General features: G+C 49.2%; 2 protein-coding genes across 2 annotated transcripts; one reads left to right on the forward strand and one right to left on the reverse strand.

Annotated features, from left to right (window-relative positions):
* Positions 1 to 4911: 4911 nt before the first annotated feature.
* nop53 (NOP53 ribosome biogenesis factor) lies at positions 4912 to 25297 on the reverse strand. The gene is made up of 13 exons (XM_048522624.2): positions 25081 to 25297; positions 24186 to 24250; positions 23171 to 23255; positions 20904 to 21091; positions 19868 to 19938; positions 18806 to 18901; positions 16259 to 16363; positions 15287 to 15460; positions 13777 to 13952; positions 12805 to 12871; positions 11200 to 11276; positions 10326 to 10382; positions 4912 to 4996 (listed from the first exon to the last, which is right to left on the reverse strand). The coding sequence occupies exons 1-13, from the start codon at positions 25266 to 25268 to the stop codon at positions 4990 to 4992; spliced, it is 1356 nt and encodes a 451-aa protein (XP_048378581.1). The 5' UTR covers positions 25269 to 25297; the 3' UTR covers positions 4912 to 4989.
* LOC132206621 (basic proline-rich protein-like) lies at positions 25267 to 27146 on the forward strand. Its single transcript, XM_059641002.1, has 2 exons — positions 25267 to 25372; positions 25489 to 27146. Exons 1-2 carry the CDS (start codon positions 25267 to 25269, stop codon positions 27144 to 27146), a joined length of 1764 nt encoding a protein of 587 aa, XP_059496985.1.
* The last annotated feature ends 720 nt before the right edge of the window (positions 27147 to 27866 follow it).

Consider the following 27866-nt stretch of genomic DNA (forward strand, 5'->3'; position numbering starts at 1 on the left):
GTGGGGTTTAAATCCAATTCATTAATCTAGAATTCAAAGGCATTCTCATGAAACTACAGGCAACTATTATTAAAACTACCTGTCATTGGGTGGCTCAGTGGTTCGCTGCTGCCTCACAGTGCCAGGGACGCGGGCTCGATTCCACCCTCGGGTGACTGTCTGTGCGGGTTTCCTCTGGGTGCTCCGGTTTCCTCCCACAGTCCAAAGATGTGCAGGGTCGTTTGGATTGGCCAAGGGAATGGGTCTGGGTGGGATGCTGTTCAAAGGGTCAGTGTGGACCTGTTGGGCCGAATGGCCTGTCCCCACACTGTAGGAATTCTATGCTTCAAATGTAGCGAGGGCTGGAAAGTAAACTGGAACAAAAACAGAAGTTGCCGGAAAAGGAAAATCAGAGTTAACTTTTTGGGTCCAGTGACCCTTCTGCTCCAGATTTACAGCATCCACGCTTCTCTTGGCCCTTAGTAAGCGCACTGGAACGTGCAGGTGGGCATGTCTCAAACATTTCTCCACTGGGTCTGGGTGGGTGTGAGTGAGTGAGTGAGTGAGTGAGAGAGATGGATGTGTGTACAAGTGTGAAGAGGATGGCGGTTTTGCTATAAAAGCAGTGTCAGCCGTCACTGGGTTGGAGCTTGTGACTGGACTAAGCCCCCATTCTGGGAAGCTCGGCCATCACCATCCGTACTCCCACCATCACCTGAAATGTACGTTACCACAGTAACAGATTCCTGGCGGTCCAGTTGACAGTCAGGTGGGCAGCTGGTATAAGAATTAGGTTTTATTGTCATGTGCACTCAAGTACAGGAGTACTGCAGAAAATTCACAAAGTCCCATTCTACGTGCCATCTTAGTTACAAGGTACAAAATCTTTCAGCAAAGATGTAGAAAATTAATAAGTTAAAAGTTCAACATTACAGCCTTTCTTTGGCCACGGACCTGCAAGTTGCTCCAGACTGGGCTTTCCCCGAGGGCACGATCTCTCGATCCTCACACTGCTGTCAGACACGCCACAGGCTGGAGCCCTGTTCTGGTGCCACTGCAGGCTCCCAGCCGCTTCCACGATGCTGCCGACTGCCAGAGCTCAGCTCTGGTCTCACCAACTGCCTTCTGGCGGATCGGCATAGCCCCTGCTCTGTGCCACTAGAAGGTATGCAGAGGGACAAATAAACTTAAAAAGAGAGGAAAAAGCGAGTACAGAAAGAAAAGCTGTCAGAGAAGATGAGCTCCAGCACAGGAAACCTACTCTACCACCATCTTGGATTCTTAATGGACCAGATCAACGCCAAAAGCGAGGGGTTCAATTCCCATTCAGTGTGGGATGTATTCAGGCTCCCCCCCCCCCCCGCCCCCCATCTCATTGCCCCTACCCGTGGTGGAGATCCCAGGACGGTCGTGTCAGACCTACCTTTGGACAGACAACACAAGCTCTGCTGAAATCTGCTGGTCTTGCGTCTAGTAAAACTGTTCATATCAAATTATTTCCATCTTCCCTGACCCGACGCTCCATTTCTGGCTGATATCTGTCCTCATCTAACCTGGGGATCACCGCACGGTGATCAGGAGCAGGAAACCTGGCTGATTTCCTCTCTCTCTAACCCAGACAGTGATCAGGTGCCAAGATCAAATGGATTTTGTACAGTGTCTAACATGTCACTGGTAATGGTCATGAAAATACAAAGTTTTTGCATTGAGGTCCTGTACCAATGAACAAGCTACATTATAAAGAATCTCAAAAATCATCCCAGGGTCGCGGACATTGCAGACCTATCAAAATCCTTGAGTGAGACTGTAAGTTAAGGCAGATAAAGATTACACTAGGACTGAGGGAGAGTTTTACTGCAGCTAATGTGGTTTGCTGGAACTGAGGAGCGTGGTAGCAAGGTTTCCTGGAGTGGCATGCAGAGATCGTGCTTGAATACTCTACTCTGAGACCGTTTGTTCCTTCCCTGTTAAACCAGTCCTATAATCACACTCCGTAATCTGTCTGGGACAGGGGCCAAATCTTAAATCTCCCATGGTCAGAACGCAGCCTCACAGCTCCTCCCAGTGTTTTAGTTGGGTAATGCCAACTTCTCCCATTAGTCACACTGACCCCAGCACAGGCAGTCCTCAGACTGTGAACGGGATACATTCTAGAGTCCATTTGCAAATCCACTTGTATGCAAGTCAGAACACAGTGTAAAGCAGCTGTTCACAAGTACAGGAAATGTCCACATCAGGTCTTTTAAAATTACACCCCTGTCTGGGATTGTGTTCTGGAGTATGAGCCTTCATACGTTAGATGCTTATAAACTGACTAATATCAGACTCAAGTCAACACTGAGTTACACAAAGATAAAGTTAAATGGACAGAAGTTTGGTCACAGAGGTAGTCTTTGTGAGGAGCAGCTTACAAGAGCAGAGAGGCGGAGAGATTTTGGGAGGAACTTAGGGCCTGAAGCAGATATTGGAACAACTGAAACAGGACAGCCAAAATGTTTGAATGGGAGGACGATAGAAGTCACAGGGTGGAGGGGACTTATATTACAGAGAGGGCTGAATTCAAGAATTTTAAAATAGGAATTGCCAGACTCTGAGCTGTATTGGTGAATGGGACAAGGAGCGTCAGGTGGTGCAGGTTAAACTTAGCAGAATGAGGGAGGAACTACATCAGTTCTAGAATAATAAAGATATGAATTTGATTTGATGGTCGTTTATTAGGAAAAAAAATTAAAAGATATGGATGAGGGCTTTTGTGCTACTGTGGTGGCATCCATTAAAAATGTATCTCTGAACTTTGAAGGTTCAAATCCTACTTACCCCAGGAAGGTATCAGATAAAAATGGTAAAGCATTGCAGAGGTTTAGAATTTGAAAGTCAGAGTGTCATACAACCTGGAAACAAACCCTTCAGTCCAACTGACCATGATCCCAAACTAAACTAGTGGCACCTGTCTGCTCCTGGCCCATATCCCTCCGAACATTTCTTATTCCTGTACTTCTCCAAATATAAAATATTGTAACTGTACCTACATCCACCACTTAGGACGTTTATTCAACATGTGAACCACCCTCGCTGTGATTAAAAACAAAACTGTCCCTCATGTCTTTATTAAACTCTTTCTTCTCACCTTGAAACTGGGCTTCCGCCCCAACCCCGCCCTTGTTTTGATTGCAGCCAATGCATTAGGGACACTCTGAAAGGAAGCAGTTACTGAGAACCCTGGATCAGGGTGTCCTGATATCTCCTCACTGAACAAACACCTTTGAAAAATCTGGAATTAAAAGTCTAATGATGGCTATGAATCCACAGCAGACGGATTATTGGAAAAACCCATCTGGGTTCACCAATGTCCTTCAGAGAAGGAAATTTGCCACCTTAGGCTGGTCTGACCTACATGTGACTCCAGACCTACTGCAAGACAGATGGTTCTTAACTGTGTCAGAGATAATGGATTCTCCAGCATCTGCAGTTCCCAAGATAATAAAGTGTGAAGCTGGATGAACACAGCAGGCCAAGCAGTATCTTAGGAGCACAAAAGCTGACGTTTCGGGCCTAGACACTTGATCAGAAAAGGTTCTTAACTGTTTTTGTTCTTTATTTATTTAGGGGACGAGGGCGACGCTGGCCAGGCAGCATTTATTACCCATCCCTAATTGCCCAGAGAGCAGTTAAGAATCAACCACAATGCTGTGGGTCTGGAGTCACATGTAGGCCAGACCAGGTAAGGATGGCAGATTCCTTCCCTAAAGGACATTAGTGACCCAGATGGGTTTTTCCTGACAATCGATAATGGATTCACAGTCATCTTCAGATTCGTAACTCCAGATATTTTATTGAATTCAAATTCCACCATCTGCTGTGGTGGGATTTGAACCCGGGACCCCAGGACATTATCTGGGTCTCTGGATTAACAGCCCAGTGATAACACCACTAGGCCATTGCCTCCCCTAACTGCTCTATGGGGTAATTAAGGATGGGCAATAAATCATCCTATGAATCAATAAAGAGAGAAGAAATTCTTAGAACAGGGCTTCATCAAGTGGGGGCTGGAACCTGAAGTGGAAAATTGAGCGGAAACAGAGAGGAGCAAGAAGCTTCAATATGCAAACACTCCCATAACATAAATTTCCAAGACAGAGAGCAACCGAACATAAGCTATGATGGGGGGAGGGTCATCATTCTGAAACCTCTCATGGAGGTTTTTTAGGTGGGGGGGGGTGGAAAGAATTTGGAAAACACTGGCTTAAGGTCTTTGCACTGAATCGCAGGTGTTCACAATACAGGATCATGCCCTACTTTAAAGACTTAAGGCCAGAGCCCACGGGCCCCTCAGGGTGATCCAAGGGATCAGTGCAGTCCTGTATAACAAATACCTATGTTACAACGAGACCTGCATGTGGATGGAAACAAGCCCACAGCATCGTGCCGAAGAGGAGGAAGGAGAGTTCTCCCTGACTGTCGAGCTGGTCAGCATCACATTGCTGAAAGCTGCTCAGCTTCCACAGTTACCTGAGCAAGGTCCCAGCTGATTAAGGGTGTCCATCTATTCCAGCAAAGGTTAGTATCTTCTGAACAAAACTGGGGAGATGTCAAAGTATGATTGATGGGTTTGTCAAACACTCCTATGGCATAAATTTCCGAGAGACAGCAAGCTAACATTTCGAGTCTAGATGACTGTTTAGCAGAGCTCTGATAAAGAATCATCTAGATTTGAAATGCAAGCTTCCTCTCTCCATCCTGACGCTGCCTGACCTGCTGTGATTTCCAGCACTTGGTTGTTTTCTGCACAGATTCCAGCATCAGCAGTAGTTTGCTCCTATAAATGTCCAAGGATCAGTTTATACTTGATACATACCATAGCAGAAATAAAGATTTTATGGTATTTACTATATCACCCATATGATTACAGCCAGAAATCATAAACACCATCTATACAGAAATTCTGTGGATATTTTATTGATACAAACATCACATTCAGCTGAGATTCTCTTCCCTTTCCAAGCACAGAGGTCACAACCTGAAAAATACAATTTAAAGAAGCCTTTTAATACCAAAAACTGGGAAACACCCAACAAAATCATAGGTTACAGAAACAAATAACAAGCATTTTAAGAGTGTTGTGTCACTGCACAGTTCACTGTTTAGAGGGTGGGGACGCCCCGGTACAGCGCAGCGCCGGTGATTAGTGCGGGGACACCCCGGTACAGCGCAGCGCCGGTGATTAGTGCGGGGACACCCCGGTACAGCGCAGCGCCGGTGATTAGTGCGGGGACACCCCTGTACAGCGCAGCGCCGGTGATTAGTGCGGGGACGCCCCTGTACAGCGCAGCGCCGGTGATTAGAGCGGGGACACCCCGGTACAGTGCAGCGCCGGTGATTAGAGCGGGGACACCCCTGTACAGCGCAGCGCCGGTGATTAGTGCGGGGACACCCCGGTACAGCGCAGCGCCGGTGATTAGTGCGGGGACACCCCTGTACAGCGCAGCGCCGGTGATTAGAGCGGGGACACCCCTGTACAGCGCAGCGCCGGTGATTAGAGCGGGGACACCCCTGTACAGCGCAGCGCCGGTGATTAGTGCGGGGACGCCCCTGTACAGCGCAGCGCCGGTGATTAGAGCGGGGACGCCCCTGTACAGCGCAGCGCCGGTGATTAGTGCGGGGACACCCCGGTACAGTGCAGCGCCGGTGATTAGAGCGGGGACACCCCGGTACAGTGCAGCGCCGGTGATTAGAGCGGGGACACCCCTGTACAGCGCAGCGCCGGTGATTAGTGCGGGGACACCCCGGTACAGTGCAGCGCCGGTGATTAGTGCGGGGACACCCCTGTACAGCGCAGCGCCGGTGATTAGAGCGGGGACACCCCTGTACAGCGCAGCGCCGGTGATTAGTGCGGGGACGCCCCTGTACAGCGCAGCGCCGGTGATTAGTGCGGGGACGCCCCTGTACAGCGCAGCGCCGGTGATTAGAGCGGGGACACCCCGGTACAGTGCAGCGCCGGTGATTAGAGCGGGGACACCCCTGTACAGCGCAGCGCCGGTGATTAGAGCGGGGACACCCCTGTACAGCGCAGCGCCGGTGATTAGTGCGGGGACACCCCTGTACAGCGCAGCGCCGGTGATTAGTGCGGGGACACCCCTGTACAGCGCAGCGCCGGTGATTAGTGCGGGGACACCCCTGTACAGCGCAGCGCCGGTGATTAGTGCGGGGACACCCCTGTACAGCGCAGCGCCGGTGATTAGTGCGGGGACACCCCTGTACAGCGCAGCGCCGGTGATTAGAGCGGGGACACCCCTGTACAGCGCAGCACTGACGACAGAAATGATATAAACTTGAGAAAATGGCTAAAAAGTAGGGTGGTTGGCATTCATCATGTGAGAAAGTGTGTCGGCTAAACTACTAGTCATCCCAAAGAACTCACACTGATTTGCTGTGCAGTTGAAATACAGAAGGTGCTCTCATTGACTCAGAAATTACAGCACAGAGAAAGTTCCTTCAGTCCATTGAGTTTGCGCGAGTCAAAACAACCCCTTAACCATTGTACTGCCATGTGGATGGAAACTTGGCCCATTGCCTTGTCTGCCTTGGCATCACAAATGCACATTTAAATATTTCTTCAATGTGATGAGGATTTCTGCCTCTCCCTCCCTTACAGGCAGTCGGTTCCTGATTCCCACCAACCTCGGGCTGATGAAGCCTTTCTCACAACCCCCTCTAAACCTCCTAACCTTTGGCTTAAAATCAATGTCCCGGAGTTACTGAGGGAAAATTTCCTTCCTATGTATTCTATCGCTTATTTTTATACATCTCAAACACGTTCCCTCTCCAGCTCCTCTGCTCTAAGGAAAACAACTCCAATCCAACTCCCATCTTTATAACTGAAACACTGGCCAATCTCCTTCCATTCTTCAGACAGCACCTGTCTCCCAGAGAGAGCAGCAGATGTGACTACACTTCAGACCAGTTCTCGCATTTGGATAAGGTCTTGAACCTCAAACCTTCCCTCACTGCAGCATCAGATAAATAAACGGGAGGACAGAGGACATAGCTGATAGCTCATGCTGAAGGTCTGTGGTCTTGCTGCAGAATCCCCACGATGAACAGCACTGCTATTTATGTAAATACTGAGCAGCGAGCATCGTCCTGATTTGAAACATGGAACTAAATCTGGTTCATTTCCAATTTCAGACCAGAATCTCACTGAAGATTTTCTTGGGGCTGTAACGCATAAAGTTCCACAAGATCTTACCGTCATCTCACGTAAAGTCCCAGAACCACATCAAGAGCTGCAAATGTAGTCAAGCTCCTTCTGAATTTATCTTTTCAAGATTTTTTGGTGAATAAGCAAGCTAGCAAGGTTGATGTGAATGTGTGAGTGTACGCAACAGGGAGAGCGAAAGCTTGAGCATGACAGAGAGAGAGCAAGCAAGCAAAGGTGCGACAGAGAGAGCGACAGTTTGAGCACGACAGAGAGACAGCGAGCGAGAGCACGACAGAGACAGAGACAGAAACTAGAGTGGGAGCACAACAAAGGCAGAGTGACAGTGAGAGCACATGAGAGAGACTAAGTTTAATTGAGGAGCAGTGATCTGGGGGTTTCTCAAGGTTAGATCAGTGTATTCCCAGTGTGATTGCCATTTTAAAGCCTCAGATTTACTGTAAGCCTCCCACACTGGCTTTTTTTTTTAAACGCACAGCAGCATCCAGACTTTGGGAAGCTGTTAATTAGGGCCAACAAAAATGCGAGGATTTAAAAGGAAGCCCACAGCCGTTAGCAATCAGTTCTGGGCTCTACCGCAGCTTCAGGTCTCCAGAGTGTAACACATCTCATTCTGTGTCCCCACTGGTTCAGCAAACTGCGGGCCACGTTCCAACAGGAATAAAGCAATAAACTTAAGGACTGTCCTTAAACAGGATTCTAACAGAACCTCCATATAGTGAGAGGGAGCAGGGAGTGAGATCTGAACAACGGGGTTAAAAGCAAGAGGCATATTTAGAGAAATCTCTAATAATAAGTAAGTGATAAGAGTGGGGAGAGGGGAAAGGAAAGAGGGAAGGTTGATGCAGAAGTGACAGCAAAGGTCGAAGTGGATAAGGTTTGGGGTGGGGGGGGTGCAAACGCGGGTGATAAGGGCTAGAACTGAACCATGAAATGGAGAAGAGGCCAGGATAAGAACTCCCACAAGCAAAGCAGCTATTTCCAGACTTGAGTTACTGGAAGAACAGGATTCTAATATTTTCCAGATGCTGGAGTATTGCTAAAGGAATGGACTGTGTTTGCCACGTCGCTGAATTTTTGCTACACTTTAATTAGAACGAAATAGGAAGGACAGCAGCTCACTCTCTTCACCTGACAGAATTAGGCCTAAAGAGGACACATTTGTAATCATCTTTAACAAAAGCCAATTAACGACTGAAAACTATTATTAACAAATTGCAACAAACATCTCAAGCTCTTTGACATTTATGCTTAAAAATTAACTTGAGTCAGCCCAAGATAGATCGTAAAAGATACATGTTTTGACAAATGATTACACTGTTTGTGACAAATTTATCAGCATACACTCATCTTGCAAATTTATTCTGAAGTTGTATAAATTTTACGGGTCACTGACGAAAGATTTCACAGACGTTCTGGAGTCTAATGCGATTTTTCATGGGTTATAATTGCAACACTGATGTGAGGCCTGGTCATTGGAGCTTATTAACTGTAACCGTCAGCCAAGGGCAGACTTCAACACTATTCATGTGCAGTGCTGCCTTAGTGAACAACAGCTCTCTGTGGGCAGCTGGCTCAGCTGTGGCTCAGTGGACAGCCTGCAAACCTCGAGCACCTGAATCCAGGTCAACATTCCCAGTGCAGCACCCAGGAAGGTGACTTTTGAATGAGGCCTGCTTTTCTGGGATGGATCTAAATGATCCCAGGGTATTATATCAAAGAACAGCAGAGTTCTCCCCATTTTCCTGGGTTTGTGGAACTCTGTACTCCCAAATATGACAACATGAGGGGCTTGGGGATAATTATGCCTGAAACACAGAAAGCTCGCGCACACAGGAATATTGGCCCTTATTTCAAGGGGGTTGCAGCCTAAGTGTAGGGAAGTCCTAATGCAACTGTACAAGGTGTTAGTGAGACTAAGTCTGGAATACGAGAGCAGTTTGGATCCCTTATTTAAGGAGAGATATCATTTCAATGGAGGTAGTTCAAAGAAGTTTCACTAGGATGATCCCTGGTATGGGAGGGACTGTTTAATGAGCAAAGGCTAAACAGATTGGGACTCTACTCCCTGGAGTTCAGAAGAATGAGAGGGGATCACATCAAAATGTACGTTAAGGGGCCTGACAGGGTAAATGCTGAGAGGGTGCTTCCCCTCACTGGGAGGGTCTAGGACCAGAGGGCACAGTCTCAGAATAAAGGGGCACCAACATAACACTGAGATGGGGTGGAATTTCTACTTTTAAGAGGGTTTTGGAGCTCCTCGTCATAGATAGAACAAAGAACAAGCCCTTTGGCCCTCCAAGCCTGTGCCAATATTTTGCCCTTCCCAACTAAAACTGACCCCACTGTACAGGATCCGTATCCCTCTATTCCCTTCCTATTCATGGATTCATCCAGGTGCTTCCTGAATGTTGCTGTTGTGTCTGCTTTCACCACCTCCTCTGGCAGTGCGCCCAGGCACTCACCGCCCTTGGTGTGAAAAACCTGCCTCGCACATCTCTTTTTAAACATTTCCCCCCCCCCCCCCCCCCCAACTCCCACACCTTGAACCTGTGTTCCCTAGGAACTGACCCCTTCACCCTCAGAAAAAAGACTCACACTTTCCACTCTATCCCAGCCAAGCACAATCTTATAAACTTCTGTCAGGTCACCCCCTCAAACTCCTGCATTCCCATGAAAACAAACCCAGTCCGTCCAAACTTTCCTCAAAGCCAAAATCCCCCAGAGTGGGCAACATCCTGATAAGCCTTTTCTGCACCCTCTCCAAAGCATCCATGTCCTTCTAGCAGTGTGCTGACCAGAACTGTGGAGGCAGAGTCCTCGTGTATATTTAAGACTGAGATAGATAGATTCATGATCAGTCGGGGAATCAGGGGTTACAGGGAAAGCAGGAAAGTGGGCACGAGGAATGTTACATTGTATTGAATGGCCTACTCCCGAGTTCCTATTGCTTACGGTCTGAAGATCTAAGCAGGTGCACTGGGCAATGCTGGTCTCTAAATCTCAGATGGTGAAGTAAAACCAAACCGTGAGCCTTGAGTGACGGCTGAAACAGGTGGACTGCACACGGTTTGCTGGTAATTGGTTTAGCTGGAAAACCACCCTCTGAGCATGGAGCCTGGAGACTTACGTCACTTCTCGGAACGCTCGCTTCTCCACGTATTTTAACTTGTGCTTCCTCTTGAACCTAAAGAAAGGAAAAACAAAACTGAGATCATTGCCAAAACAATTACTAAAAAAGTCAGGGATTCTTCTCCCTAAATTAACGCCACAGTGGTCGGGTCAGGTCAGGGGGTGGGGGAGAGATGTAAAGATCCCACAGTTCTGTTCAAAGTGACCAGGTGGCCTGGGTCATTTCTGTCAATCATCAATGTTATAAACATATCATCTGGTCACTCATTTATGTCCTGATTGTGGGATCTCTCTGTGCATGTTTGCTTTACATTTCCTATTCTCCAAAAGGACTTACTGGCTGCACAGCACACTGGGACTTCCAGAGGCTGTGAAATGGATGATAACACATAACAGAATCCCTACAGTGTGGAAACAGGCTCTTCGACCTAACAAGTCCCTTGGAGCATCCCACCTAAACTACACATCCCTGAACACTCTGGGCAATTTAGCACGGCCGATCCAACTAGCCGGGCACATTGTTGGATTGTGGGAGGAAACCGGAGCACCCGCAGACACAGGGAGAATGTGCAAACTCCATACACAGTTGCCCAAAGGTGGAATCGAACCGGGGTCCCTGGCACTGAGAGGCAGCCCCAAACATGAATGCAAATTCCTTCAACATGCAAGGGCTCAGGCAGGGAGGGTTAGCAAGCTGTTCAACAACGGAAGGCATCATCACCAGGTCCAACTCAGTTTTTAACCTGCATTTGACAGGCACTTGCTAATTATAATGACAGCATCTGAGAGAGGGGCAGGGACCAGGTCTGAGCAACTCTGTCCCACTTGGCAGCGTGTCTCTCAACACTGCAACACAAGTTGCATCCACTTACTTTGCTCTTATCCTGGGTTCGATCAAATTTCTCTTCTGTAAGCTCTTGAAGCGATCAGCAAGGATACTACCCTCAGGCTGGGCAAAACAGAAACAGACATTAAATGCCACACTATACAGAAATCACAGAGGTACAGGAACCACTTTCCACCCCATTATAAGTTACAATTATTATCCTGACAGTGTTTAGCAGTTGGAGCTCATTAAACCTAAAGCTAGCTTCAAATTTACAGCCCCTTCAGTTAAGAAATAGGAGCAGGAGTAGGCCATTCAGCCCCTCGAGTCCTTCTGTCCTTTAACATGACAGCTGATCTCACCTCTCCTCAACTCCACATTCCTGCCTGCTCTTCATAATCTTTTAATTCATTGTTAAAAGAGTTTTTTTCTGGTGCAAATGATACTGACCTTTCCCCAGTCAAATTTGCCACTTGAGGGAGAGAAGGAAAAAACAGATCAAAAAACAGCAGCAAATATCCAGAGAGTGTTCACTGGCACTTCACCCGATTGACGTGTAACAATCCCAGCTTCACAGTTCAGTCACATCGTCTTAGCTCTTGCTTTTCAAGCTTTGCGTGAATTGTCCTAGCTGAGGTTTCCAGCGAACACTGACCATCACACCGCCAGTAAGCCTGAACACCTAAACAGCCAGCTAACGGCAAACAACTATTTCGACCTCTATGTCCACCTCGCTGCCTTCCTCCACAAAATGACCACATCCCTCACAAGCCCCCGAAATGCGATCACATTTGCACTTCTCCCAAACACTGGCAGACGCTCCAGTCCTGTTTCTGAAACAGTAATGTACTCACAGGTATTCCCTGTCCCAAAGTCTATAAGATACATTTAGTCACCGAAAGCAAAGGTCCTCATGGCAGCAGCAAGACAGAATGATTGTGCTGGCTTGAGAGTGCGAGCCTGGGCCAAACATTATACAGACTCCTGTAAATCAGCAGGCTAGTGAAGTAGAAAGTTTCAGATAACTCAGCTCTGCCCTCAGACCCCAGTGCAAGGCCCACTTGGCAGTGCCTGGGAAACCCTGAGCTATCTTCACATTCCCGTCCACAGACAGGAATACTTTGTGCGCAAGGATGGCTCTCATCACTGGGCAGGAGTTAGACTGGTAACCCATGGCTCAAAACATCAGCACAGCATCAAGAGCAGCCAGATACAAGATAAACTCAATAGATGCTTGGCATTGCAATGGACCAAGAGTTACTAGAGGGAGAGAGTAACATGCAGGAGTTTGTAGACATTAGGGCTGATCAGATGGATCTCAACATTCTCCTCGTGCTCTCTATATCTCAGTCAGCTTGTGCAATACAGGAGCACGTCAGCATTGCTCTGCTCAGGGGAAGGAGGGGGCACAAGAGGATTAGGGCACAGGCAGATACAACAAATGGTGCAAGTCGGGGAGCTACATTTAACGAGGAAACAAAAATAAAATGTTGGGGTGGGGGGAAAGAGAACGGAGAACTGGGGTGGTGACGGTGAAAACAATGAAGGAAGAAAACACACAGGAGAACAAAGAGCAAGATAGCACAGTTTCTAATGTTCTATAATCTCTAACTCCTAGTCAGCTCAAAATAACCATTGCAGCAATCCCAACCTTCAGAGCCCGAAGCGTCCCCGTGAGCTCATCACTGAGCTTTACATCAAGGTCAGGATCTTCGTATCTAAGATGGAAAATGAGAGAGACACTGTCAGTACATTCTTCCACCAACAGCATGCAGCCCATGGTGCTGGAAACCAGCTTAAAAAGTACCACTGCACGCAATATCCCAGCGGACCTACACCCAGATTCAACTCAACATGTTCTCCAAGTCGGGATTTAATACAGCTTCTAAACGGTGTGGGGTTAATTCCTGCACATAGTCACTAGTCTGTATGCCCACACGTTCCCTAAAGCAGCTGGGGGTGTGATGGAGCAGGAGTAACCATGCAATTCGAGGATTCCCACTCTACTCAGCGAACCACCACCATTGGGGGGGCTTCAGAGCAAACTCTTTCTGCATCTGTGAACAAAGCTGCTCTCAGCGAGAAATGGCCCCTCTCCAGACTGAAGCGATAGACCAAACACCTCAAACTTGGTGAATAAGGAGGTTACTACTTGGTTCTGAAATTCGCGTTCACCAAGTATTAACAGCAACTCCCCCTAAAGCAGTTTAAAAACTGACAGGAGCAGGACTCGGATATGAAATACCCCAAACTTCACTAAACGCGCAGTTATTTTGACAAGAACAACTGCTGCCTTTCTTACACAGTATCTGCTTCCTGTATTAATTTCTAGCTTACAGCCAAGTGTTCTCTCCATCCAACATGCCACACTCTCTGCATCCAGCAACCACACCGTGTGATCACCCACCCCCGATGCCCGTGCATTGTGCGCATGGCTCATCTACACGGGCCTCGATCACAATTTCTGGAAAAATACTTCCAGGAGGACAGGGAAGTCTCGGATCTGGGTGTAGCTGGACTGCTCGATGCGAGTGAGCGCATTTCAGAACAGAAACAGTTTGCAACAGCCCCCACTTAAAGCAGATTTCAGTTGTGACCAACAACCAGAATCCTTTCCACTTACTTTAGTCGGCCCAGGCGCCGGGGTTTGTTGGCCTCTACCTTTCTCTTCTCCACCCGCTCGGCTTTCCTCTTGGCCAGCTTTTGCTCCAATTCCTTCACTTCCCCCTTGATGGATCGCAGTCGGAAGAGATCCTGCTGTTTCTGCTGAGCTTCCTTCTGCTGCTTTAACCTATGTTTCTAAAAGGTGTAGAGAGCATATTGAGAAATCCAGTACGGGAAGGAACAACACTCCCCCCCCCCCCACAAATTGGAAAGAAGTTACAATGTACACCTCTCATAATGAGCAGAGTCTCTGATGATGTCCCAGTCAGATCCTCTCGACTCTCACCCATCTCTCCATGTCTCAATGTTCCTCACAGGCACTCTGCTTTTAATGCACACTCACTCACAATCCTCTCGCAACCACATCGCTCAAGGAAGGTATTGGAACCAACACAAGAAAAAAGAAGGACTGAGCCAATGAATTGCTGCTTGCTGTTCTTCAATAGGATTAAATTAAATCCAATCACTTCTTCTGCCTTCAGTTCCTAAGCCTGCCCACTTGGCATTCCTAGGAATCCCTGCATTATCCTCGCATTCCCAGACACAAGAACCACAGGAATTCTGTGCGAGGATGTCTCTCATCATCAGGCAGGGAAGTCATTTTTTCTGGTAAACTGTCTTCGCCAAAAGGTGGTTGGGAAATGGAACAGGTCATATTATGAACCACAGGAACCTTTCAGACCTTCACTGACCTTTGTTTACAGTCCTCCCTCCTCTCACTCTGAGAAAATGTTAACTCATAACCAAGCAAGGAGAGACACGTTTGGGCAGGGGAGAAAGAGGTAAATGAAAAGGGGCAAGGAAGAAGTTTGAACCTTACCCTTACATTAGCAACATTGCAAAGTTATAGACAACATCTGTGAATGTTGCAGCAACAGACTAGAGGTGTGGCACATTGGGAGTCAGAGACCGAAAGAGGCAGACGGAGAGACAGGGCACAAGTGCATGCATGATATAAAGACAGAGAGCGAGCGAGCGCGAGAGAGCGCAAAGCAAAGGTCAGTTGGGCGAGACAGAGGTGCACAAAGGGAGCAAGCTGGCTAGTTGGTGAGGGAATAGGCTGGTGAGAGGGGAAGAAAGAACAAAAGATGAATGCCCAAGAGACAGTAACAACTTCCTCTGGAAGGGAGCTTCCTTCTCTTCCAGCCCACCACCTGCTGCAATTCCAAAATGGGGGACAAACATTAACATTACAGTCGGCCATCCAAGGGTGAGCTCCGGAAGTACTTTTTCCCTTAAACCACACAAGAATTCTGCAAAAGTGTCTCCCGAGAGCTACAGAGACTGGAGGGAGGGGTGGAAAATCTGTAAGTTTCTTCAAAGCTGAAACTGATGGGTTTTGTTCGGTTGAGAATGTCAAGGTTTAGAGAACCAAGGCAGTAGATGAAATTAAAACACAGATCAAGTGTGATGGTGAAAGAGACCCAGAAGGCTGAGCCACTTCCTCTTTTCCAAAGTTCTACACCCACCTGCTTCTTCATCAGTTTCTGTTTTTTCCGCTCCTTCTCTGTTTTCTTCTCACAAGAGACAGCGTGCCACACAAGGCCATCCTTAGATTCTTCAGCAGCTTTGGACCCTTTGCCCTGTTCTTCACCATCCGAATCCACCAACAGACCCTGACACAGTTCCTGCAGCACCGTATCCTACAAGGACAAGGGGAACAGCTGGGCAAATTCGGTCACATTCCTGCACTAGCACCACCAGGTTTTTGAGAAGGAAGAAACTAAATCAAATGCCTATGAAACCAGCCCAGAAAGAAAAGGGGTAGCACCGTGGCTAGCACTGCTGCTGCACAGCGCCAGGGACCTGGGTTCAATTCCACTCTCAGGGGACTGTCGTGTGTGGAGTTTGCACATTCTCCCCGTGTCTGTGTGGGTTTCCTTCAGGTGCTCTGGTTGCCTCCCACAGTCCAAAGATGTGCAGGTTAGGATGGATTAGCCATGCTAATTGACAGTGTCCAGGGATGGGTGGGCTGGGTAGATTAGCCACTGGAAATGCAATATTACAGGGATTGGCTAGGGCGTTAGTCTGCGTGGGATACTCTATGGGGGTGTCAATGTGGACTCGATGAGATGAATAGCCTGCTTCCACACTGTCGGGATTCTATGAACAGAAGTCCTGGATTTTAATAGTACCCTCATAAACAGTGGATAATTCAAATGCTTTACAGCCAATGAAGTATTTTGAAAGTGTGGTCATTGATGTAACTGGAAACAGAGCAAGGTCTCTTAAACAGCAATGTTCTAACAATGAGAACATGTGTTTTAGGGACAAGTACTGACAACAGAACATTGGGTCAACCTCCCTACTTTTTGCAAAATAACACTGTGGGATCCTTTACGTCCAGTGAGGAAACAGCTGCAGCCCTGGTTCAGCATCTCAAAAAGGTGGCACATCTGATATTACAGCGAGCTTCAGTGAGGGCAGCAAGCAAGCCTTACCTCAGTTGGAAGTTCCTCTGAAGATGGAAAAGCCACTTGCCGATTAATCTTCTCCTCAGCTCGGAGTTTCTTAACTTCCACTTCGTGAGCTTCGAGTAGCAGAGCCTGCATCAGTTTGGATTTTAAACGTGTATAAGGATGTGTTAATGACTCAACAGCAACCTATGGTCAGCAGCTTTAACACCAGCAAAATTAATGCTTGCTATGCTACAAAAAATCATACAGATAGGTATAATTTAAAAGGTGCACTTGTCTGAAGTGTTAAACTATTAACCAGTAGTCATGGAAAGGATGTGTGATAATGAACACTCCACCTTTTCTTTGCTTAAACTCCTGATCTTGGTCTTGTTATAACCATACAGTTTTGCTGAGGCTGCACCTGGAGTGTACAGCTTTGGTCCCCACAGTTAAGGAAAGATACACTGGCAGTGGAGGCTGTTCAGCAAAGATTGACTAGACTGATTTCCTGCATCGATATAATTAGACCACAAGGTGCAGGAGCAGAATTAGGCCATTTGACACATTGAATCTGCTCCACCATTCGATCATGGCTGATATGTCACTCAATCCCATTCTCCTGCCTTCTCCGCATAGCCTTGATCCACTTACCAATCAAGAACCTACCTGCCTACACTCAATCACTCTAGCTCCAAAGCCTTCTATGGTAATGAGTTCTACCAATTCACCCTGCTCTAGCTAAAGAAGTTCCCCATCATCTTAGTTCTAAAGGCTCATCCCTTCACTCTGAGGCTGTGCCCCCGGGCCATAGTTTCTCCTGCTAGTGGAAACACCTTCTCCATGTCTAGTCTATCCAAGCCTCTCAGTACTCTAAGACCTAATGAGGACCCCCACACCCCCACTCTTTTAAACAGCATCAAGTACAGACCCAGGGTCCTCAAATGATCCTCATATGACAACGCCTTCATCCCCTTGAAGTTCTGCTATGCTGCTAGTGCCTTTCACAGTGGAGACTGATGTAAAGTACCCATTCAGTTTCTCTGCCATTTCTTTCTTCTCCATTACTACTTCACCAGCCTCATTGTCCAGTGTTCGCTCTTTATTCTCTTTTATCTTTCGTATCTAAAAAGCTCTTGCAATCTTGTTTTACATTACCAGCTAGCTCACCCTTGCATTTCATCTTCTCCGTCCTTACTGCTTTTTAAAAAAAAACTTATCTCCCGCTGGTTTTGAAGGTTTCCCACTAATCCTCACCACATTACATGCTTTCTCCTTTGCTTTTCTGCTATGCCTGACTTCCCTTGTCAGCATGGTTGCCCTGTCCTCCCTTTAGTATGTTTCTCCTCATTAAGGCTGTATTTCTGCTGCGCTGCCTGAATCACCCCAAAAACACCTGCCATTGCTGCTCCACCATTTTCCCTGCTAGGCTCCCCTTCCAGTCAACTCTGGCCAGTGCATCCCTCGTGTCTTTGCAGTTACTTTTCCTCAATTGTAATACCATTACACCTGATTCAGGTTTCTCCCTCTCAACCTTCGTCTATTACGGTCACTGACTCCATTCACCATACACTACCTAATCAAGACTTCCTCGTTACATAATCACCAAATCCTAAATTGCCTGTTCCCTAGTGGGCTCTACCACAAATTGCTCCAAAAACCCATCTTGTAGACATTCCACAAATTTCTGTTCTTGGGACCTGCTACCAACTTTTCACAGTCAACCTACATATACCTTAAGTTAATGAGCAGCCCCTTCATTTTGCTGACATTGGAGAGACGGTGGTCTACACTGAGTCACTAAACACTCTCTTTCCTGTATTCTGTCTAGTCATTCTTGGAAATCCGAGCAAAACCATCCGACGGAAGGTGTTGTCGGCGAACTTGCAGATACAGTTGGGCTGGAATTTGGACACACAGTGCTGTCCCACCATTCAACGGAATCACGGCTGATCCAGTACTCCTCATGATATAAACTCATCAGTGAAATATCAGTAAGTTGAGTGCTAGGATCAGCCATGACCTTATAGAAAGACAGGGTACACTAGAAGGGCCTGAAAAGCTATGCCAGCTCCAATTTCCTTTGTTCTGTCCCACGCCTTTAATTCAGTTCTGCTGAACTTCTCATTGCGGTATTTCAGATATAAAGCTACAAGGAGGAGATGGTGGCCTTCTGGATTAGTAAACTGCAGCAACTGGTGGAATGTGAGTTTGGCTACATAATGGCATCAACTGTTATACAAACCCATCTGATTCATTAATGCCCTTATACAGTCTCTCCTATACCAGGCTCCAGGCTGAAAACAACTTGGGTTACTCATAACAGCTCTCTGAAACAACCGAACAACCCTCCCAATTCAAAGTCAACAAATGCTTGCCTTGCCAGTGATGTCTACGTCCCAAGAAAGAATAAAGAGAAAATAAGCAACAAATGTCACAAACAGAGACTGACAAAGCCTGTTTGTAAAAGGCCCAATGGCGATCTCCTTGTTCACTTCCAACAGCTTCTGCTTTCTACTCTCAGCTTTGTGCCATTGTCACTCCTGCTGAAACATGTGCATGAGCTGGGTTGTCTGCTCAAGTCCGTGTTACCTGGTGAGATTCGAAGGTGGGATTGTATGATCCGCCTGGTGCGATCACTTCGATCGCTGAGACCTGGGATGGTTTTTGGTTTAGCTTGTACGGCCGCTGTTCAAAAACAAAGGTCACAGTCTGAAGGCAACAATACTCTTCACCTCCATCAAGAAACAAGAATTGGCTTCCTCTGTAGGAAAGCATATGGACTCGAAATATGTTTCAAATTTTACCAAATCTTCCACGTTTACAGTGTTACACACTTTTAGTGGCTCTAACTGTAACTATCCGAACACAGTGCCCATCTAATAGTGTTTTCCAAAACCTCTCATTAACAACAGTACCCTTAACACAGTGAAATATTTCCAAACATTTCAGGGAGCTTTATCAGTCATAATCTAAAACCAAGCCACATACTAACAGAGGAGACCAGATGATAAATAACTCAATCAAACAGTCAAATTTTAAAGAGAGGTTTAAAGGGGGAAGAGTAACATAGGGTGATTTTTTGGAGAACGATGAGTTCCCTCCAAAGATGTGTTCGGGAGTGTATCTGTAATCAAACTGCCCTGTTACACAGAGAGTGCACACAGATCACAGGTGGACAAATGAGAGATTAGCCATGATTGAACTGAGCGGAAGAACACAGGGTTCAAGGGGCTAGACTATATCTCCTCCTGTTAACAATGTGCAGTGACAGAGCACTGTATTCCTAATACTGCAGGTGTGCCCCACTCCGCCAATATAGTGGCCCTTTAACAGGTCCAGGCAGTGGGCTCGGGTTAGTCTCAGCACCAGACTGTCTGACCCTCTTTCACAGTGGCGTCCACATTTTGAGTTTCCATCGAGAGCAAGCACGTGATACGATAGAGGCCTTTAGAGATTGGTGGGCACCACAGGGGTTGGGCTGCATCATCATCTGGAGAACATTTTGATTTGTTAAGTTTCTGTTGACCATTAAATTTTGATTTTGTTACAGTGCCCCACCGGGGGCTGTTAGTTTAAAACAGTTAGGTGCATTTTAAAAGACGCAAAAAGCCTCAGCCAGCTACAGTGGTTCTATAATCACTTGACACCAACCTTGAGTGGTTTCTTTTTGGTCTGTTCCAAGAACCACGTGTCTTTGCCTTCCAGCTCCTTATCCAGGGGACCTCAAAAACAAAAAGCACCGACTGGTTCAGCAACATCAGGCGATGAGCTGCACTGCCTGTACATGTTTCAGCTGCACTGCCTGTATGTTTCACTCAGGTTCTCTAGCACCCTGAGCAGCCAGGGATGATACAGGGAACGCGGGGGGGGGGGGGGGGGGGGGGGGGGGAGCTTCAAGTCTGGTTTGAGAGAACTATTGGTTCCCAGTCAGGCTCTGCCCACAATAAAACAAACCTAGCTGCTGGAGATAAATAAGAAAAAGGAAAATGCATGGAAAATTGTGCAGGATCTATTGTGAGAGAAAGAGTCTTTATGCTTCAGGTCACTCACCCAATTCTTCTCAGTTCTGGTATAACACTGTCTCTCGCTCTCATTCTCCATGTACATTTCCTGACTTGCAGTGTGCTTTCCAGCATTTTCCATTTCTCAATCTCACTCCACCAACCTTGGCAATACCATTTCTAGCCGTCACTCTCTCTCATAAGAGTGCAAGAGCGTGTCAACATTCCCTGCACGACTTGAGTGTCACAATGAAGGCATTATAAGGAACTGGCCTCTGTGGGTTGAACTGAACACGATGGTGTGATAGGGGCAGGGGATTCATAGAATCCCTACTGTTTGGAAACAGGCCCTTCAGCCCAACAAGTCCACACTGACCCTCAAAGCATCCCACACAGACCCATCACCCTGTAACCCATCTATTCTACTCATCCCTGGGCACTACGGGGCGATTTAGCATAGGCATTCTACCCCAACCTGCACATCTTTGGACTGTGGGATGAAACCGGAGCACCCGGAGGAAACCCACACAGATACTGGGAGGATGTGCAAACTCCACACAGACAGTCGCCCAAGGGTGGGATTGAACCCAGGTTCCTGGTGCTGTGAGGCAGCAGTGCTAATCACTGAGCCACCGTGCCGCCCAACTGTTTGAACCATGCACATTCGAGGTGTACAGTTCTCTTACTGGTGTTTGACCACAGGTCATAGAAGTCCCTGGTAGGGTTGTTGTTGGAAACGGGCTTTGTCTTCACCACAGGTTTCTGGATTCTAGTGTTAAGCAGCCGTTCTTTCCGGGAGACAATTCCAAAACGTTTCTCCCTTTCCACTTTCCTTCTCAGCTTCCGATTGTTTGGAATTTGATACAATAAAATACTGGAAGGGAGAAGTTACATATTAAAGAAAAAATTTCCTTTTAGAAGAAATCTAGGTACATATAGTTGTGACAAAATACCAGTTTACAATAAAAAAGAAGTTATTTTAACTGCTGAAAAAGATTCACTGTACTTTCTTGGTTTGGGGTCAGAGGTGGAAAGCCAAAGTTGAATACATGATACCTTCAGGTTCCTGATTAATTTGCAGTACATTAACAGGCGACTGGTACAACAGCTCAATGAGAAACACAGGCAGAGCTTTTAAAACTATAATCAATGTAAAGGCATCTCTCCTTCGCTCAAAGGCTGCTAATCATACTGGAATAAAACACAAAGGTTGCCCAAGTCGGATTATAGGTTAATTTTTAATTGATTCATGAGATGAGGGCATCACCGGCCAGGCCAGCATTTATTACCCATTCCTAACTACCTAGAGGGCAGTTAATAGTCAACCACGTCGCTGTGGGTATGGAGTCACATGTATTCGAGACCAGGCCTTGATGGCGGTTTATGAAGACATTAGTGAAACAGATGGATTTTTCCTGACAATCGACAACGAATTCAGGGTCAGCAGTATACCCTTAATTCCACATTTTTATTGAACTCAAATTCCACCATCTGCTGTGGCGGGATTTGAACCCCAGTCCCCAGAACATCAGATGAATTTCTGGATTTAACACTCCAGCGGGATAATACCACTGGGCAGTCACCTCCCATGAACTCCCAGTGTCATGCAGTGACACACCTGTCCTCACCAGTACTGTACCCGTGTCATACAGTGACACACCTGTTCTCACCAGGGCCGCACCCCAGTGTCATACAGTGACACGCCTGTCCTTACCAGTACTGTACCCCAGTGTCATACAGTGACACGCCTGTCCTCACTAGTACTGTACCCCAGTGTCATACAGTGACACGCCTGTCCTTACAAGTACTGTACCCCAGTGTCATACAGTGACACGCCTGTCCTCACTAGTACTGTACCCCAGTGTCATACAGTGACACGCCTGTCCTTACCAGTACTGTACCCCAGTGTCATACAGTGACACGCCTGTCCTCACTAGTACTGTACCCCAGTGTCATACAGTGACACGCCTGTCCTCACTAGTACTGTACCCCAGTGTCATACAGCGACACACCTGTCCTCACCAGCACTGTACCCCAGTGTCATACAGCGACACACCTGTCCTCACCAGCACTGTACCCCAGTGTCATACAATGACAGACCTGGATGCTGACAGCATGCTTCCCCAATGTGGGGGTGTCTAGAACCAAGGGACACAGTTCAAAAATCAGGGTCTCCCATTTTAGACTGAGAGAAGGGGTTTTTTCCTGTTCTCTCAGAGTTGTTAACCAGTGGAATTATTTGCCAGAGAGCAGTGCATGTTGGGAATATAGTCAAATCTGATTTAGACAGACCTGACATTGAAGTGAAAGACTATGGAGAGCCGGTACTGAAACCATATCAGCCATGATCCAACTAAAAGACAAAGGGGGTTAAACAGCACATTCCTTGTGTTCCCCAGCACTATAATTCCATAACACAGCGCCAGGCTTTAACCGGCACCCACCCGCACTGTATTATACTCAGTACAGGAACACAAGAACCCCGGAATAGGCCATTCAGCCCCGAGTCTGCTCCACCATTCAATGAGATCATGGCTGATCTGTGACATAACTCCATATGCCTGCCTTTGGCCTATATCCCTTAATACTTTTGATTAATAAAAATCTCTCTCTCTCAGATTTAAAATTAACAACTGATCCTGCATTCACTACCATTTGTGGAAGAGAGTTCCAAACCTGTATCACCTTTTGTGTGTGGAGAGGCTTCCTAATGTCTCTCCTGAATGGTCTGGCCCGAATTCTCAGGCCGCGCCCCTCACTCTAGATTCCCCAAACAAGGGAAACAGTTTATCCTGACTTACCCAGTCTGTTCCTTTTACAGTTTACAGTCATACAAACGTACACACTGAAAGGCTTCAGCTTTTCAAAAACTGTTTATCCAACATTTAACTTCTTAGTGGAACAATTTTACAACCAAATCAGTGCAATCCGACGTAGACAGACAGATACTCACTCTTTGGGTGCTGGCACTCTGGAGTCTGACTGTAGAATGAGGTCAACTCTCAGAGGCTTCAGTTTTCCTTTGTTATGGATCAGATCTACAAAAACAATAAAAACAGTTATCTCCACATGCAAATAAATTTTAAAATTCAGCAACGAGTCCACACATGAAGTGTTAGCCTCATTCTTTCTGTCCCTGGGTGAATTTGCTGCATCCTTTAGTTTTCATTTTGGGAAGCAACAGCTTTGATGATCACCCTTTAGATAACAGGCAGGTAAACACAACGGCACTTCATCGGAGGCTGCAGTGAGGATGTTACCCAGCAGAGTAGTGAAGAATCTGCGGAACAACAAACCATCTTGGCAAGCCAACCAACCTCAACACCCACAACCCGAGCGACAAATCTACTCCAAAACCTCAATTCAGAAGTTTCAAACTGCCATGATGGGGTCTGACACAACATTCTCTAGATCACAATAAAGTTCACCATTATGCAGCTGCACCCAAGTAGCTTTCACTGGCACCTCAGATTTACAACTTGGAATAAGACACTCCAAATGTGGTTTGCCTTAGCAGCTGGCAATGCTCACTTGTGAACTCCCTCTTGAACCCCTAGCTTAACGAATAGCACTCACAACTCCATGGAAAGCAGGGGCGTTCATTGTTCTAATGTCAGAAACTTAAGTGTCAAAGTAGGAACAGCAAGAGTTCACAAACAGCAAAGTAATCGCAGGCACACTGTCTATTGAATTGATGTTGTTTGAGGGATGAACAATAGTCCAGTTCACTCAGGGAAATTCGCATGTTCTCACTCAAACAGTGATCACTGATTTCTACATCCAACAGAAAGAGCTGTTGGGACATTACTCTAATATCATTTCTGGCTATGCAGCTCTCCATCAGTCAGGCTGCCAGCTGGATTATGGCCTCACGCCTCTGCAATTGGACATAGACAGCCTATGCAACAACAGCATGCTAACCCTGAAGTTATCTCAGCTATTTCCATTGGCCAGAAGATATTCCTCACCTTTTACATCATCTCCAGTGTCAACAAAGAACAGGTTATCATCTGACTTTTCAGACACAAGGCCTCTGAAAATAAGCAGAAATTCATCAGACAGTTCAGCTCCAGGCTGATACAGACCATGAATACTTGGAGCTTGAGTTTAATTAATCTCCAGCTGTGATAATAAGGTTACTGACGGTCATTGTCCAGACAATGGCCTCAAGCCACTTTACTCCCTCCCTACCTCAGCCATCCACCCACCTGCATTCCCTCCCCTCTTTCTCTCTCCACTCCTCATGCTGACTTAACCTCCCCTTCTCCAGCCTCCTCACCATAATCTCGATCATCTTGCCCTCTCTACTCCCTCCGACTCCCTTCTTCCCTGTCATCCCATCCCTGCCCCCCCCCGCAGTCCCTCTCCCTCCTGCCCGCCCCCCCGACCCCCGCAGTCCCTCTCCCTCCTGCCCGCCCCCCCGACCCCCGCAGTCCCTCTCCCTCCTGCCCGCCCCCCCGACCCCCGCAGTCCCTCTCCCTCCTGCCCGCCCCCCCGACCCCCGCAGTCCCTCTCCCTCCTGCCCGCCCCCCCGACCCCCGCAGTCCCTCTCCCTCCTGCCCGCCCCCCCGACCCCCGCAGTCCCTCTCCCTCCTGCCCGCCCCCCCGACCCCCGCAGTCCCTCTCCCTCCTGCCCGCCCCCCCGACCCCCGCAGTCCCTCTCCCTCCTGCCCGCCCCCACCACCCCCGCAGTCCCTCTCCCTCCTGCCCGCCCCCCCGACCCCCGCAGTCCCTCTCCCTCCTGCCCGCCCCCCCGACCCCCGCAGTCCCTCTCCCTCCTGCCTGCCCCCCCCCCCACGCCCCTCACCCCACGCCCCTCACCCCACGCCCCTCACCCCACGCCCCTCACCCCACGCCCCTCACCCGACTGTCCGTTCCTGGAGCCGCACATCCTCCAGGAACTCCTCCACCTCAGTGATGTCGCTGTGTTTGTTCCAGTTCTTCTTCTTGTTCTTGTTGAGGCGCCGGCGGCGCTGCTGTTGCCGGGGGAGAGGTGAGGCCGAGTCGGGCCTGAGGGTCAGGAAAGAACCGGGGCCTTGTGCCGCCGCCATGACAGCGGGAAAGAGAGAGAGGCGAGCGGAGGCCGCAGATTCACCACCAGCTTTCACCCGCACACAGCCCGCTCCCGGGCAAGACCACAACGAGGCCTTTAGAAGTAAAATATACAGAAATTTCTCAGCGAGAGAGAATCCTTAAGAGCGGAAAGATTTCACATTCTCTTCCGCACTTTCGATTCAATGTATTAGCCTCCCAAACCCGCGCCCCCTACAGGACCGGAGCCTCCCAAACCCGCGCCCCCTACAGGACCGGAGCCTCCCAAACCCGCGCCCCCTACAGGACCGGAGCCTCCCAAACCCGCGCCCCCTACAGGACCGGAGCCTCCCAAACCCGCGCCCCCTACAGGACCGGAGCCTCCCAAACCCGCGCCCCCTACAGGACCGGAGCCTCCCAAACCCGCGCCCCCTACAGGACCGGAGCCTCCCAAACCCGCGCCCCCTACAGGACCGGAGCCTCCCAAACCCGCGCCCCCTGCAGGACCAGAGCCTCCCAAACCCGCGCCCCCTACAGGACAGGAGCCTCCCAAACCCGCGCCCCCTACAGGACCGGAGTCTCCTAAACACGCGCCCCCTACAGGACTGGAGTCTCCCAAAACCGCGCCCCCTTCAGGACCGGAGCCTCCCAAACCCGCGCCCCCTACAGGACAGGAGCCTCCCAAACCCGCGCCCCCTACAGGGCCGGAGCCTCCCAAACCCGCGCCCCCTGCAGGACCAGAGCCTCCCAAACCCGCGCCCCCTACAGGACCGGAGCCTCCCAAACCCGCGCCCCCTACAGGACCGGAGCCTCCCAAACCCGCGCCCCCTACAGGACCGGAGCCTCCTAAACCCGCGCCCCCTACAGGACCGGAGCCTCCCAAACCCGCGCCCCCTACAGGACCGGAGCCTCCCAAACCCGCGCCCCCTACAGGACCGGAGCCTCCCAAACTCGCGCCCCCTCCAGGACCGGAGCCTCCCAAACCAGCGCCCCCTACAGGAACGGAGCCTCCCAAACCCGCGCCCCCTACAGGACCAGAGTCTCCCAAACCCGCGCCCCCTACAGGACCGGAGCCTCCCAAACCCGCGCCCCCTGCAGGACCAGAGCCTCCCAAACCCGCGCCCCCTACAGGACAGGAGCCTCCCAAACCCGCGCCCCCTACAGGACCGGAGCCTCCCAAACCCGCGCCCCCTACAGGACCGGAGCCTCCCAAACCCGCGCCCCCTACAGGACAGGAGCCTCCCAAACCCGCGCCCCCTACAGGACCGGAGCCTCCCAAACCCGCGCCCCCTACAGGACAGGAGCCTCCCAAACCCGCGCCCCCTACAGGACCGGAGTCTCCTAAACACGCGCCCCGTACAGGACCGGAGTCTCCTAAACACGCGCCCCCTACAGGACTGGAGTCTCCCAAAACCGCGCCCCCTTCAGGACCGGAGCCTCCCAAACCCGCGCCCCCTACAGGGCCGGATCCTCCCAAACCCGCGCCCCCTACAGGACCGGAGCCTCCCAAACCCGCGCCCCCTACAGGACCGGAGCCTCCCAAACCCGCGCCCCCTACAGGGCCGGATCCTCCCAAACCCGCGCCCCCTGCAGGACCAGAGCCTCCCAAACCCGCGCCCCCTACAGGACAGGAGCCTCCCAAACCCGCGCCCCCTACAGGACAGGAGTCTCCCAAACCCGCGCCCCCTACAGGACCGGAGTCTTCTAAACACGCGCCCCCTACAGGACCGGAGTCTCCTAAACACGCGCCCCCTACAGGACCGGAGTCTCCTAAACCCGCGCCCCCTACAGGACAGGAGTCTCCGAAACACGCGCCTTCCATGGAGGCAGCGCCATTTTCTCGGGCAATATGGCGGGAGTTCCAGTTGGATGGGGTGGGACACCAAGGAGAATTTTAAAGGAAAGTTGGGGCATTTGAGCGGAGAAGCTGACATTGTCAGTCCATGAAAGAGAAGGGAGAATGTGGTGAAAGGAGTGTTGGCAACCAATCAGACTGGGATCAGACAGTTCCTAGGCCAGGCAGCCAATGAGGGATTAGACTGGGATCAGACTGTTCCTAGGCTAGGCACCCAATGAGGGGGTGAGGGCTGTGGTTATATAAACGGAGGAAATCAATGCACCCAATGTTGCTGCACCTACGGGTGCTGGAGCAGCTGCAAGCAGGAAGGCCCCAGGGCAAAGTGGCCCAGGCAGACCAGTATCTCTGGGACTCATTACCCACCATGGGGCAGGAGACCCCATGAGGTACCTGTCCACCCTGCAGGACACCGATGGCAGCTGGAGGAGGGCAAACTGAAGACATTGGCATGAACCGGGGTCTTCTAAGACCCCTGTGGACACTGCATGTCAAAGGAGCAGTGCCCACAAGAGTCTGTGCCTCTCTAGGGAGATAGTCACCAAGCCATGAACCCTACTGCAGGAATAACCTGTGCCCCATGGGATTCAGGGGGCACCATATTCAGTGGTGCTCAAACTCACTACCACTCCAACCTCTGCGCCTCTCAATCCTACCAAGTATCCGTTGGTGAAAAATGAGTGGCACCTCCCTCAGGGAGGCAGTGGCCTTGTGATATTATCACTGAACAGTTAATCCACAACCAATCACCCTCATGAGGGGA

This window comes from Stegostoma tigrinum, chromosome 39 (genome assembly GCF_030684315.1).
Source record: "Stegostoma tigrinum isolate sSteTig4 chromosome 39, sSteTig4.hap1, whole genome shotgun sequence".
Lineage (NCBI taxonomy): Eukaryota > Metazoa > Chordata > Chondrichthyes > Orectolobiformes > Stegostomatidae > Stegostoma > Stegostoma tigrinum.